The sequence below is a fragment of the Mirounga angustirostris genome, unplaced genomic scaffold (assembly GCF_029215605.1).
Source record: "Mirounga angustirostris isolate CCGP_5_RB_7025 unplaced genomic scaffold, mMirAng1.0.hap1 SCAF_12, whole genome shotgun sequence".
Lineage (NCBI taxonomy): Eukaryota > Metazoa > Chordata > Mammalia > Carnivora > Phocidae > Mirounga > Mirounga angustirostris.
In genome coordinates this window covers 91,410,707-91,425,603 of record NW_026991720.1, presented here as the reverse complement: position 1 = coordinate 91,425,603, position 14,897 = coordinate 91,410,707, and the positions used below count along the sequence as shown (strand labels likewise).

Below are 14,897 nucleotides of genomic sequence, written 5' to 3'. Positions count from 1 at the left end.
AATAGTAGTGGCCAGAGTATTGGCATTTGTGCTGGACCCCACAGCCCCAGTTCCCGCAGCACGACACACACAGCTGGCCAGGTGACGCGCTGCACAGACCGTCACTCGTGTTACAGGAGCGGGACCCTGAGCTTAGGGTCTCTGACTCTTTTATAACGGGCATTGAGCCTGCCTGCCTTCAGCTTCAGAGGAACGTGATACATTCATTATGCTGGGCACTAAACAATCCTGCCCTTTGCTCTGGAGGGAAACACCATCTGTGTCTCTCATTTCTAGGGCTGTTCACTCTACAGCATCCTTGAGAAGGCAGTCAGTGCTGCTGCTTATAATTCAAGGAGCGTTGTCTCCCAGCAAGAGGGTGGTAATTCAATGCAAGTGACCAGATTTCAGGCTTCAGGTTTGCAGGGGTCTGTGGTGGACAAGAGCATAAATGTTACGTAGTGGTCGTGTGGGTGTGTGTGCGTGGCTCCCCCCAGAGCTTCACAGTGCTCGCCTCCAGGACTGCAGGACAGCCTGGGAACATAGCCTCAGGCCGACCTCTCGTTTTCTAAGATTTAGCGAGACCGATTTCTTTCATGTGTAAACTTAAGTTTTTATTCATATATAAATAATTTCTCCAGATTATCTACTATGATAGGATCCTAAATTTCTGAAGTCTGATTTTGTAGTCCATTATTTAAAGCCCTTCAAGAAGTGGTTTAAATGGGTATTTTGGGGTATGATGACATTTCTTCAAGGTGAGAAAGGTCCCCAAGCCAGCAGTGCTCATCTGGATAAGTGGGAAACTCAGAACAGGATAATCATTGGGAAAGCCCCTAATCATAGTCTTCTGAAAGGGATTCATCTTTATTTGTTAGTATTTTGTAATAATTCTCATGATTTCTGTCAATCTTGTATATATGCTATCAAGTGGTTATCTAGTAATACCTTTATGTGCATTGGCACTTGAGATAGAAATTTGTCAAAACTCTGGGATGAGAGATTTATCTAAACCAATACAGGAAATGTCTACTTACTCTTTTTTTTTTTTTCCCTTTCTCCATGGGATGTTTCTACTGCCAGCAAATGCCAGAAAATTCTTGGGAAAAATGCAGCACTCTGGGAATACGAAGTTTATAAATTTAAAGAAATTGGACAGCTTAAGGTAAGCACAGCCTTATTTTTAACTCTGAATTTTTGTATGTAGTATATTGATATTGAGATGGAAATAAAATTAAGACAGTAGTAGTCAGTTCTTTCCTGGGAAGCAAGTGTTAGCTAGGAAGAAAAAACAAAATATAAATCTGATTATATTTTATATGTATAAAATATATCATATTCCTCTAATTCTGTGTTTAGATAAAGTTTTTATGGGTTTTTTTAAAGATTTATTTATTTGAGAGAGAGAGAGAGCAGGGGGAAGGGGCAGAGGGAGAGAATCTCAAGCAGACTCCCTGTTGAGTGCAGAGCCCGATGCAGGGCTCAATCCCAGGACCCCGAGATCATGACCTGAGCTGAAACCAAGAGTAAGACGCTTAACCAACTGAGCCACCCAGGCGCCCCTGAAGTTTTTATGTTCTTCTTAATGAATATGGAAAGCAGGTATAATCTCATCCTGCAGATTATAAAATGAAGCTTTTTTCAAATGCACTGAAGAATTAATGCATTTTCAAATAATGTTTTATTTGCTGGAAGGCGAATGAAAAAGTTGGACCATGTAGCTATGCTGCTATAACATGTAGCTGATATTTTCATGTTTTTAACTTTTTTTTTCTTTTTCAAGTTTTTATTAATTGACAGTTAACATACAGTGTAATAATATTAGTTCAGGTGTAGAATTTAGTGATTCATCACTTACTTATAACACCCAGTGCTCATCACAGGTGCCCTCCTTAATACCCATCACCTATTTAATCCATCCCCCGCCCACCTCCCCTCCAGTAATCCTCAGTTTGTTCTCTGTAGTTAAGAGTCTGTTTTACGGTTTGCCTCTCTTTTTCTTTTCCCCCTTAATGTTCATCTGTTTTGTTTCTTAAATTCCACGTATGAGTGAAATCATATGGTTTTTGTCTTCCTCTGACTGGCTTTGCTTAGCAAAATACGTTCTAGCTCAGTCCATGTCGTTGCAAGTGGCACAATCGCATTCTTTCTTTATGGATGAGTAATATTCCACTGTATATGTATATATACCATATCTTCTTGATCCATTCATCAGTCAGTGGACATTTGGGCTCTTTCCATAATTTGGCTATTGTTGATAAAGCTGCTATAAACATCACAGTGCATGTATCCCTTTGAATCAGTATTTTTGTATCCTTTGGGTAGATACCTAGTAGTGCAGTTGCTGGGTCATAGGGTAGCCCTATTCTTAACTTTTTGAGGAACCTCCATACTGTTCTCCACATCGGTTGCATCAGTTTGTATTCCCACCAACAGTGTAAGAAGGTTCCTCTTTTGTTTCTTGTGTTGTTGATTTTAGCCATTCTGACTGGTGTGAGGTGATATCTCATTGTGGTTTTAATTTGCATTTCCCTGATGATGAGTGATGTTGAGCATCTTTTCATGCGTCTGTTGGCCATTTATAGATCTTCTTTGGAAAAATGTCTATTCATGTCTTATGCCCATTTTTTAACTGGATTATTTGTTTTTTGAATGTTCAGTTTTATAAATTCTCTATATGTTTTAGCTACTGCCCTTTATCAGACATATCATTTGCAAATATCTTCTCCCATTCCAAAGGTTGCCTCTTAGTTTTGCTGATTGTTTCCTTCGAAGGAAACAATTGACCTTTCAACTTAATGCACAACTTCCAAAGTAAACAATAAAGTATTCCTATGTTTGTTTAAAACGTTTAAAATGTTTTCAGTATTTGTGAGCCTTTGCAGTGTTCTCTTGGAGTTATGAATATGTTTTTAAACATTCCCAGTTATGAGGCACCTAAGTGGCTCAATCGGTTAAGTGTCTGCCTTCAGCTCAGGTCATGATCCCAGGGGCCAGGCTCCCGGCTCAGCAGGGAGTCTGCTTCTCCCTCTCCCACTACCCCTCCTCCCCACTTGTGCACACACTCGTTTACGTGTGCGCGCGCTCTCTCTCTCTCTCTCTCACTCCCTCAAATAAATAAATAAAATCTTTTTTATTTATTTTTTATTTTTTTAAAGATTTTATTTATTTATTTGAGAGAGAGAGAATGAGATAGAGAGCATGACGGGGGGAGGGTCAGAGAGAGAGGCAGGCTCCTCGCTGAGCAGGGAGCCCGACGTGGGACTCGATCCCGGGACTCCAGGATCATGACCTGAGCCGAAGGCAGTCGCTTAACCAACTGAGCCACCCAGGCGCGCAATAAAATCTTTTTTAAAAGAAATTCCCAGTTAGGTTGCCTGCTCTGTGACGAGTGCGCTTACCCCAGGGAATCTTCTCGTCTTGTTTGTTGGGCTGCTCCTTATCCAGTCCTGTGGCCATGTTTAGCCTGATGGCTCCATGACCCAGACGTTTTTTTTAAATTCAGTATCTGTGCTGGAAGTGTGTGATGGCCCTTTTTTCCTTGTAGGAACTGCTGGTAATGATCACTCAAATCAATGTGAATCCCTTTCTTTCCAAATTTGTTCCTCCTCCTTTCGGTCTGTATCTGTGACATGAGTGTACCCATTCCTCTGTGCTTAAGAGCTCCAGGCCACTGCCCAGATGAGAACATCTGACTCACCTCCTCATGCTGTTACATCTTCGGTTGTCATTAGTCCTTCTTTGTCTGTACCAGTGGGCCTCTCCTCCCCTCGGGGGCCACGGCCTCGACTCTTGAATGTGCTATTGCAGGGGCCTTCTGACAGATCTATGAACAACCCTACCCCAGAGCTAGCTGCTAAAAAATAAATCTGCTGTTTGCACTTCCCTTCTTCTGGAAATATAAAATCCAAATTGTTTTCATTGGCCCGCCTCGCCTTTCTTCCCAGCCTCCTCTCCCTTCTGGGACCGCTGGCCCACATCCCGGAGCCACTCTGATCTCCCCTAACACACAGTGCGCATCCATGGCTCCGTGCCCTTCCTCATGCTGTTCCTTCTGCCAGGGTGCCCTACCCCATCTTTCTTTGCCTCATAGACTCCTGGCATTTGTCATGTCTGCCTCAGGAGACAGGATTCGCCCCTGCCAGTCACAGCACCTTGTTAACACCTTGCTTATGTAACACTTAGCAGCCAGTCTTGCAGTTGGCTGTTTAGATGTCTGCATACTGTCCCCCTGAGGCTCTGAGCCCCCTTGGGATGGTGACTCTAGTTCTGTGTCCCCAGAACAAAGTACGGCAATTGGTACATAGTGCCCTGCAGAGTCATTCAACAGTGTTTGCAAATTCAACACTTAACACCGCACTGAAACAGCTAAAGAATGCAAGGTGTATATTTTCCTTTCATTTCAAACAACGATTATGAGTTTTTAAAGAGTGATATATTCCATTTTAAGGAGAAAAAAATATGAATAGATGACCTGTAACTCCATGACTACTTAAGGTGGCTTTTATCTCTGTGACGTTCTCCTTCCTATTATTTAGATTTTCATTAATTTGTCTGGAAGAACAGAGAGAGAAAGTTTCACTTAACTGAGGCAGGTTTTTTAGTCATCATTCATACATATATACATCTCGTATATACTTTCGAAAATATATTGTAATGTGTCATAAGAAGGTAGAGTTGACTTGAATTTTTCTTTTCATAATAATTTTCCGAAGTATTCTGTTGCTTTACATTTTAAAAGTAGAAATACACAGATGGTCTCCTACTTACAGTAGTTCAGCTTACGATTTTTCAACTTTAGAGTGGTGCAAAGGCAATGCACATTCAGTAGAAACCACAGTTTGAGCTTGGATTTTTCCCAGGGCTAGTGATACATGGGATGATCCTCTGGCTGGATGCGGGGCCGGGCCGCGACTGCAGCTCCTGGTCGGTTCAGCCACGCCCTCGCCAGGGTCAGCAGCCCACACACTCACACCATTCTGTACCCACACAGCCATTCCATTCTCTTTTTCCTTTTCAGTACAATATTCAGTAAACTAAATGAGATATTCAACATTTTATTCTAAAATAGACCATGTGTTAGACGATTTTGCCCAATTGTTGGCTCACGTACGTGGTGTGAGCACGTATAAAGCAGGCTCGGCCAAGCTGTGGTATTCAGTGAGGGAGGTGTTCTCAGTACATTTCTGACTTAAAATAGTTTCAATTTCTGATGGGCCTTTCGGAACGTAACCCTGTGGTGGGTTGCAGAAGGTTTGTACTTTCATATTTTCTGCATAATTGGAGTATAGTTTTGCCCCTTCTGAAACGATTTCGTTTCCTTTTTCTTCCTTAGGCTATTAGTCCTTACTTGCCAAGAGGAGATCCGGTTCTGAAACCACTCATCTATGAAATGATCTTACATGAATTTTTGGAAAGTGATTATGAGGTACGTCATTCCGATGTAGTCATATTTACTTGCTCTCAGTGGGAAAATGGTAAGAAATCGAGAAAAATAATACAGTGGAGCAGGCGGTTGAGAGGGAGCAGATTTTCGGTTTGCGGGTGTTGGATGAAACTGAGGTGACGCTCTCATGACAGCTCACGTCTGTGTGGACAGTGAAAACCTCTCATCCGTGCATGTTTTGCAGGATTCCTTAATTCCTTTTTGGTTTCCTAAAGCTACTTTGTTTGGCTCCTTGAGAAAGCTGAAGAAAAAGGACAAGTGCTGTGTGGTGATTTCATACACAGACTAGCAGCTGCTGTTGATGCTTAAAGCCTCAGACTCAGATCTAAGTTTGCCGGAAGAGGATTAAAGAGAAAGTAGGGCGGCAGGAATGGGGAAGGGGATTGGACAGGATCTGTTTGTTTATTGGTGAGGGAGAGAAGCAGTAGTTACATCACTCACCCACCATATGCTCCCCACTCTCACATGCATGTTGCGATTTTGTACTCCCGACAACACTATAAACGGCAATATCCAATTTTACAGATGAGGAAACCAAAGATTAAAGAAATGAAATAATTTGTTCGCAGGCATACATTTAAAAAATAGGCATGCCTGGATTTGAATTTAAATTTGGTGTTTGTATGCACCTAAAATGGATTAAAATTTTTAAAGTTGGTTGATTTAACACGCATTATGCAGAAAATACCCGTGTGCTATCTATTATATTGCGGGCACGTGGTGGGCCCCAGGCACGCAGGTGTGAATGAAGCGATGTGCATTCAGTGGTAGCTCATGGTCCAAGTCACACGCGAGCATGTAACCCGGGCTTCTCAACAGGGGCTGAGTATGCCCTCCGGGGACATTGGGCTATGTCTGGAGGCCTTTTTTGGTTGTCATGACTAGGTAATTGGTGCTACTGACACCAATTTAGTGGATGGAGGCCAGCAGGGATGCAGCTGACTGAGCATCCTACGACGCGCTAGAGAGCCCCCCCATGACAAAGAATTACTTGTCCTCGAATGTCAATAGTACTGAGGTTGAGAAATCATGATAGAAACGAATTATTATATAATGTGCTGAGTGCTCTAGTAAAGCTAAGACTCCACCTTCTTCCCGGTGACCAGAGGAAAGATTTCTGGTGGGCAGACTCTAGACATGGCTGGTAAGCTCTTTGCCACAGCTGTGACGTCGGACCCTGGGCGGCTGTGCGTCAGCTTCCACCGCGCCCTTCATTGTCACTCGTCAGCATGGCACCGTCTTCAGCTGCTTATGAAGTTCAGGAGCCTAAGCCGGTGATAAGTGTTCATTTCAGCGCCTCGTGGTATGCTCTAGGCTGTCATCGCCTTCTTTTAGTTTGGTGTTAGGTTGTAAAGATAAGGAAGACTATTTGCACAAGAATTTGAGGTGGTTTGCAAAAAGATTAATACGTCGAGGAGGAGAGGGAATGAGGAAAGGAATGTCTAGCTTCTGAGCGCCTACTGAGCATTAATGCCTTGTCAGGGCCTTTTTTTTTTTTTTTTTTTTTTTAACCAATAATGGATTCAACTTAAGAAGGGGTAATATGGCAAACACTACTACATTTTAACTTGGAGGTGAATTTTAGATCTAAAGATCTCTAGGGACCTTTACGATAGTGATCCCGTACTGGATAACTCAGGTGTTTGGTCAGTTATCGTCAACCAGGTGTTCCTGGGTACAGAAGATCAAAGCAGCCTGAAGCATGTGTGATCCATACAGTTCCTTTACTTTTATAAGCCTGTGTTCTTAGCATAGGAAGGGATTAAGTGCTTCTTGAACAAATTAACTTCATTAAATAATTGTGCATACTAATGGAAGCAACATTTTCTCATATTAATGTGTATTATAATCCAATCTGCTGTAACAGCGTGGATCTATTTCTTTCTAGAGTAAATGTACATCTTCTATAAGAGCTTATGGTAATAGTTTCTGTCGTTTGTGTTGGGTACCAGCTTATGGAGGCTAGGGGCATGCTGCCTATGCATTTCCTATTCAGTTCAACTCAACATAGCTTTACTTAGAACCTACCATGGCCTAGAACTGGGCTGAGTACTCAGTTGGATCCAAGAGAAACTTAACACAGTCCTGTCTTCAGTAGATTTACAGGCTGAGAGGAGAGATGATATTGATAAGCTTTAAGCAACTAGAACTTAAGTGACATGGGCAGAGTGATATGTTCTGTAAAAGATCTGATGAGAGGCCATTATTGGCCATAGTTATCAGAAGAAGTTTCTTCAGTGAATAAAGACTTTAATGGACTTCTCCTATTTCTTTCCATTATGTTCTGAGTACATACAGTGGCTCTCATAAATATTCTGTCTGTACATCTTCCCAAAAGAAAGAGAATTATGAGTGTTGTGTGAAAATGGTGGGGAAAAGTATGAATTTTATTGCGAAATATTGAAGCTTGGTCTACTTGTCCTCTTTTTAAAGTAATGCGATTTCACCATGAGAAAGCAATTCTATTATTTTTATGATTCTATTATGATTCTTTCACATGATTCAACTCTTTTTCAAGAAACTATTTTAGATTCTGTGTCATTAAAGTTATCCTATCGATTCATGTCTGGAAGACTGTTGACTGAGACAGAAAGGAAGATGCATGACTTAAGCTTAGAGCTTGTAGATGTTTTTTGGGTTTTTTTTTTTTAAGATTTTATTTATTTATTTGAGAGCGAGAATGAGAGAGAGAGAGAGCATGAGAGGTGGAGGGTCAGAGGGAGAAGCAGACTCCCTGCCGAGCAGGGAGCCCGATGCGGGACTCGATCCCGGGACTCCAGGATCATGACCTGAGCCGAAGGCAGTCGCTTAACCAACTGAGCCACCCAGGCGCCCCTGTAGATGTTTTTTTCCTGAATGTTTCAGGGTGTCTGCTTGGTCAGTACTTGTTAAGAAGGGGGCTGGGAGAATGGGTTAGCCTGGTGATGGGTATTAAAGAGGGCACGTTCTGCATGGAGCACTGGGTGTTATGCACAAACAATGAATCATGGAACACTACATCAAAAACTAATGATGTAATGTGTGGTGACTAATATAATAAAAAAAAGGTATAAATAATTTGTTGTTCTAAGCTCTTATAAATCGTTTAGCTTCCATCATTCTTGGTTTCGTGTTTAACTTCGCATTAAATTGTCACATAATTGACCAGGGAAGTGTTCTGCCTAACACTTTTGATCACATATTATGTGTGCTACTAAATAGCACTAAAGGCCGGATTTTAGAAAAACAGCTGTACTTCTCTAGAATATTGGCTTCTCAGTTTTCTTTTCTTCCCAAAAAGATATGAAGTGGCAGTATTTACTTGGAGGTAATGATGCCTCCTGAGTTGCTGGTGTGGGGTTTCTACTGAAATGCAGATAGCTTCGTCTTTTTATTTACAACTTAGCAGCGTTACTTTTTAAGTACCATGCGCCAACTGATGACGCCCCCCGAGTGCCACAGAGAGTTCAACTTTGTTTCCTATTATTAATGACAGATACATAAACATACTAAAAGCGGGACAATTGCCATGGCATTTCATTCAGTGAATACCTTTTAACCTTGTACTTACTGTGATGGGCACTGAGGTGTCCTCTGACGTCACCCACTCGGTCGTAACAGCTCCCTGATAAACCGTGTCCTCTGATGAATAAAAAAGACCACAGGTTGATGGCGTCAGTATTTCTTAGCACATTTATTCAAGGGCGTACGGTGCCAGGTTAGCAGAGAAAAGCCTGACGTGAGATGTGGTAAGTGTTTATGTCGGTTTACGTTGGAGGCATCATGTTCTTGTCACATGGTATGACTGGTCGTTTTGTCTTACTTTGTATTAGGAGTCGGTGGTACTGCCAGGCTGTCGCATAAATTGGGAAAAGAGAAAATGGAGCCAAGCCTCCTTCTTCCCAAACAGTATGATTCCTGGTCTCAGGGCCACTGAGAGCTGCCAGTGTTTGGATGGGAATCTTTTTCAGACGTTTTTATCTTACACGTTACAGAGTCTTAAAATAGAAACCTGATCCAAAGTATCGTTTTGGCTCAAAGAACATTTTAATGTTCTGATTCATTGGTTTTATAAAATACGTCATCTTTGGGACGCCTGGGTGGCTCAGTCGGTTAAGCGTCTGCCTTCAACTCAGGTCATGGTCCCAGGGTCCTGGGATCAAGGCTCACATCGGGCTCTTTGCTCAGTGGGGAGTCTTCTTTTTCCTGTGTCCCTCCCTCTGCTCATGCTCTCTCTCTCTGTCTCTGACAAATAAATAAAATCTTTAAAAAAAATATATCATCTTTATTTAGTGATGCCCCTCCCCACATCTCTCAAATCAAACTGCAATCATGCTCTTACATGGGAAGGTTACAGTTTGAATGGAAAACGTGTTGCCCATTGTTCTAGTCTCTTGCCTTCCTTCCCAGGGCTGCTTGGGTAGGACTTTAATAGAGACTATATTCCTGATTCTTTGTGGTTTTCTTTTTACCAAATCTTGGTACTTTACAGAAGCACATTCCACCGCACTATTTTCATTTCTTAAGTGTCACTTAACTGAATTCATAGTAGTTTATTAAAGCATTAGTTGAGATACTTAATAATACAATTTTTTTTTATCACATGAAGATTTTTACTTCTGTTTGCTGTCTTGAATACATCTAAGGTTTTTCTCTAAAAGCTGCCAAGAATCAGTAAGTAAACTGCTCTACCATACTCTGAGTTACAAAACATGAGCTCTAAAGTCGGGAATCAGGAGGACAGAGGCTGCCCAGGATCCTGACCAAAAATCAACCGTAGGAGAGAAAGAGGATCCAATCGGAGGATCTAGTGTTTTCTATCAGAACCGCAAAATTTGAGATCCAGCTAGGGGATGAGACTTCAGCCAAAGTCTCAAATCCCCCAAACAAAACTAGGTTCAGAGGCAAGAATGCAAAGAGGACCAAAAAAAAAAAAAAAAAAAAAGGAAAGAGGACAAAGATGGTAACTTGTTGAAGGTGGGGTACCAGCGACTCCACTGTGGAAACAAGGCACTGTGCACACGGGGGGCCAGACCCAAAGGGCACAGAAGGTCGGTGGGGGGAGTGACCGACTTGGACAGTATCTTCAGGATATTCAAGGTGTTGTCCGAATGTTATAGCTAGTCCGGACTGAGGTCAGAGCAAGTCAAAGCCAGAGTGTGTGTGTGCAGCATGGCTTTATGGAAGAACCAGGGGGCCTTTCTTACTGGTGCATTTCATCAAATACGTAAGGGCAGACGCGGCCGACGCCACCCACTTCCAGGAACGGTAAATGGGGACTCGTGCGCAGTGATTCTCTGCCTCCTTCGCCACCCCCAAACCAGAGTCTGAAAATTGGTGATCTGTTCATGCCAGAGTTTTAATCATAAAATTATTTTGTCTATTTACATGAATACTTCTAGGCATTGTTTAAACTATTTGGATTATTATTCTATTTCAGGAGTGTTCTTCTCTTGTTCTGTTTAGGGTTTTGCCTCTCTGATCCGAGAATGGCCTGGAGATCTGTACAACAATTCAGTAATCGTTCAAGCAGTTCGGGATCACCTGAAGAAAGATAGTCAGAATAGGACCTTACTCAAAACCCTGGCAGAACTGTGAGTAGAATTTAGTGCTGCTTTTTCTAATTCGACCTACGTGAAAAGTTTTTATCTTCTGTTTATTTATTTTTTTAAATATTGTATTAATTTATTTGACAGAGAGACACAGCGAGAGAGGGAAAACAAGCAGGGGGAGTGGGAGAGGGAGAAGCAAGCTTCCCACTGAGCAGGGAGCCCAATGCGGGGCTCAATCCCAGGACCCTGGGATCATGACCTGAGCCGAAGGCAGACGTTTAATGACTGAGCCACCCAGGCGCCCCAAAGTTTTTCATCTTTTAGATCTAGCAGACTCTGAATGGGGAGGACGCAGAGGAGGGAGCCTTCTATACCGTGTTCCTATATTCACCCTTAGTAATGTCCTCTCGTAAACCTCCAGTGAACCTGTAGCAGGTGAGGAAAATGTGCGAGACTGTAGAGTTGTAATGCAGACTATTTCCCAGAGGAGAGGAACCCTAGTCAGCAGCACTACATAGGGGCAGTGGTTCAGGGAGGGAAGAGCACCAGGTCTCAGACTATGCAAGAAAATCGGTTTCCCAGGGAGGCTCTGGATTCTGTCATTCTTGGATCTCCATGTCAGTTAATGTCTCAAACCTGAGTCCTTCTCTAAAAGGTGTATACATTGCTTATGGGATGATTTCAAGGCTTAAAGGAGAGGTCATAATTAAGAACTAATTAAGCACTGTGCCTGGCACTAAGTCAGAGCTCAGAAAATGGAAGCTTGGTTAATGTTTTTCATATTTACTGGGTACTTTTGGTGACCCAGGCATTCTCCTGTGTGCCTGGGATTCAGGGAAAGATAGGATACACTCATGCCCTAGATGAGCTTTGATCTAGCGAAAAGAGAAGCATACTGCAGGGTAGCTCAGGAAGGTGGTTCCTGCTTCAGCCCCTCCTTGGCATTCCCACCACCTCACACCGCCCCTCCCCCATCTTCATACATCTTTTGCCAAGACTAAGAAAGGTGCCCCAAAGTGGCCTAGAGTTCAGGGATGTTTGTCACTCTCGGAGTTAAAACACTGACCATTTTCTTCTGGAAACATTGTCTAGATATTCCTTGGGCTCTGTAGTACTAATTGTACTGGTAATTCTTTGTACTAATAATGGGCTCACCGTACAATTTAGGTTCTCTTGGTTTTCAGGAGCTGGCTTGGGAATTAATGTGAAAAACAGTGCTTCAGTAGAAAAACATGTGTCAGTTTTATAAACTCCCCTCACAAATAAGCTTTGGGGATACAATCCATTTGCCCGCTGAATACTGCTGACAAAAAACTTTAACTGAATTTTTTTATTACTGGAATAAGAATTTCCTTTTTTCTGGATCATAGTTTCTTTGTCTGGCATATGGATTTCTATGAAGAAGTTTTGAGAATTTCTATAAAAGAAAATGTTTATTACTTGAACATTGTCAATTTTCTGAAGTTTTGGGGAGATGGGAAGCAAGGCTCTGAGAAAGAAGTACGTACTGGTCACATATAGTTAAGTCCCAAGGTATAGTCTTCCAAATAAAGTTGACTTTTCTATTTAAAGAAATTTTTCAGTTTTTCATATTGCAAAACATGATTTGTACATGTATGTGTGTGTTCAGTTAGAAGCGTTGATGAACATTAATGTAAAAAATTTTGTATTACCAGGTACACCTATGACAAAAACTATGTCAATGCTCTGGAAATATACTTAACATTAAGACACAAGGATGTTTTCCAGTTGATCCACAAGCATAATCTTTTCAGTTCTATCAAGGATAAAATTGTTTTATTAATGGATTTTGATTCTGAGGTAATGTGTTTAATACTGACCCTTTATTTTTACTGTTCCAAATTTTTTTTTTTAAAGACTTTATTTATTTATTTGAGAGAGAGAGAATGAGAGACAGAGAGCATGAGAGGGAGGAAGGTCAGAGGGAGAAGCAGACTCCCCGCCGAGCAGGGAGCCCGATGCGGGACTCGATCCCGGGACTCCAGGATCATGACCTGAGCCGAAGGCAGTCGCTTAACCAACTGAGCCACCCAGGTGCCCCCTGTTCCAAATTTTTAATAATTAGACATCTATTGAGATGCTGGAGAAGTTAATAAATCACATACTTGGCTATATGCTGATCATCTTCAGTACACTGACCCTAACTAGATGTTATTCCTTTACTTGATGTGGTTATTTTATGAAAGCACTCATATTTGGTATGGAACTTTGAATGGGGTTGTGTGTGTGTGTGTGTGTGTGTGTGTGTGTGAAGTGATTTTTTAGTAAAATAATTGACATAATTCATAGAAACAGAGAAACTAGCCATACACTTTGGCTCATTCACCTCTCTTAATTGTATGTCTCAGGATTAAAATTTTAGGGAAATTTCTATTTTGATCCATTTATTGTGAGTGTATTCGTTGGCATTCACAGATGTAGCACGTGGCATTTCCACTGGTCTCAGCCATGTGCAATATGTTACTTTATTGTACGACAAATTCAGACAGTGGATTGCTTCACTAACGAGGGCACCTGACCTCCACAGCTCACAGTGGCTCGTGCGTGTGTATGTGTGTGTGCGCGCACACGCTACATGCGCTTTTAACAAGTGACAGTGATGGAAATAAGGAAGTTCATAAAACCTAGTACTTCTCATTCAGAAAATTGAAGGTTTAGTTAAAGAGTAGAACCTGTAAGCCTCCAAAAGGATTACTTGGATTTTTCTATCATATTTTATTGCACTTAAGGATATTTTGCACTATATTATGTATGTATGTGTACATGTGTACTATGTATATATTATGTGCTACAGATTAGCCATCACAAACTTAAACTTAATTTAAATAGGAGCTAAATCTACTTCTTTTTTCTGGAAGATGCCTTTAGCCCGTTTTTCATAGTGAATGATTTAAGTCCTTAGAGACTACTCATCTAAAAAGAATTAGTGCAGTTCTGAAGAAGTTCAGGTGCAGAGGTTCTTCTTCTCTGCAAAAGATGATTAAGAGGATGGAGTGCTTCTATAAAAATTAATTACATTTCCCCACATCCATTCTCCCCTTATGCCTGCCCGCCCTCTGTGCCATGTGTCTCAAGAGCTGAGTTTAGCTTCCGTAGCTGTAGAGAAAAGATGAATGAGCTGAAACTGATTGCTGTTCAAGAGTATGACCCAAAGTTAAGGACTCCTAGGTTTCTAATTAGAAGGTACCTTAAGGATAATCCCTTCTAACGTCCTCCTATTTTAGAGGGAAAAAAATGGAGTGGCTAGCTAGGTGGTAGCAGAGTCAGGAGCAGAACCCGGGTATGATGGATGACGCTCAGCCTGGTGGGCTGTCTTCCCACCACCTTTCGTTACAGACACAGTCTCCTTTGTGTTGCATGAATGTTCATGGTGAACAAAGTAAATGTCTGGGAGGAAAGTCCATAAGCTTTCTCTCATCGTGAAACCTCAGTCTATCTTGTTTTTTTTTCTGGCTCCCACCCTCTCCTCCTTACATCTGTGTATCAGTAGAGGGATTCAGTGAGGGTGCAGGTGGCAGGAAGCCAAGCTCAACTTTGTGGTCCGGGGCCCAGCACACGCTCCATAAGCAGAGAGTCACAGGAGTACTTGTGGGGATCTCTCCGACAACACGGAGGCCAGAATACGGGTAGACGGGATGTTTCGTGTTTGGGGAGTGGTAGGCAAGACACAGAGGTCTCAGACGGAGACACCTGGTAAAATGCATTCTTTTACAGATCTCTCCCTTGAGGGCTGCTGCAAAGCGAAGGGCCCCGTGTGTGTGGAAAGAAGCCCCCCACCTGTAACTAGCAGCATGCGCAACATGTGCGCAGGTTCTCTTCTGACACAGCAGGTGTCAGTGACTGTCGCTTTTTTTTCTTTTTATTTCAGAAAGCTGTCGACATGCTTTTGGACAACGAAGACAAAATTTCAGTGAGTGTCT

At 42.0% G+C, this 14,897-nt stretch overlaps 1 protein-coding gene across 10 annotated transcripts in view; it reads left to right on the top strand.

Annotated features, from left to right (window-relative positions):
• VPS41 (VPS41 subunit of HOPS complex) overlaps positions 1 to 14,897 on the top strand; it is a 176,448-nt gene that overhangs the window by 134,592 nt on the left and 26,959 nt on the right. For all 10 annotated transcript variants that reach the window (XM_045864920.3, XM_064575436.1, XM_064575437.1 and 7 more), the window contains 5 exons: positions 1,063 to 1,144; positions 5,315 to 5,407; positions 10,871 to 10,998; positions 12,633 to 12,777; positions 14,846 to 14,887. In XM_045864920.3, the coding sequence (XP_045720876.2) occupies positions 1,063 to 1,144; positions 5,315 to 5,407; positions 10,871 to 10,998; positions 12,633 to 12,777; positions 14,846 to 14,887 (490 nt within the window). The remainder of the gene's footprint in view (positions 1 to 1,062; positions 1,145 to 5,314; positions 5,408 to 10,870; positions 10,999 to 12,632; positions 12,778 to 14,845; positions 14,888 to 14,897) is intronic.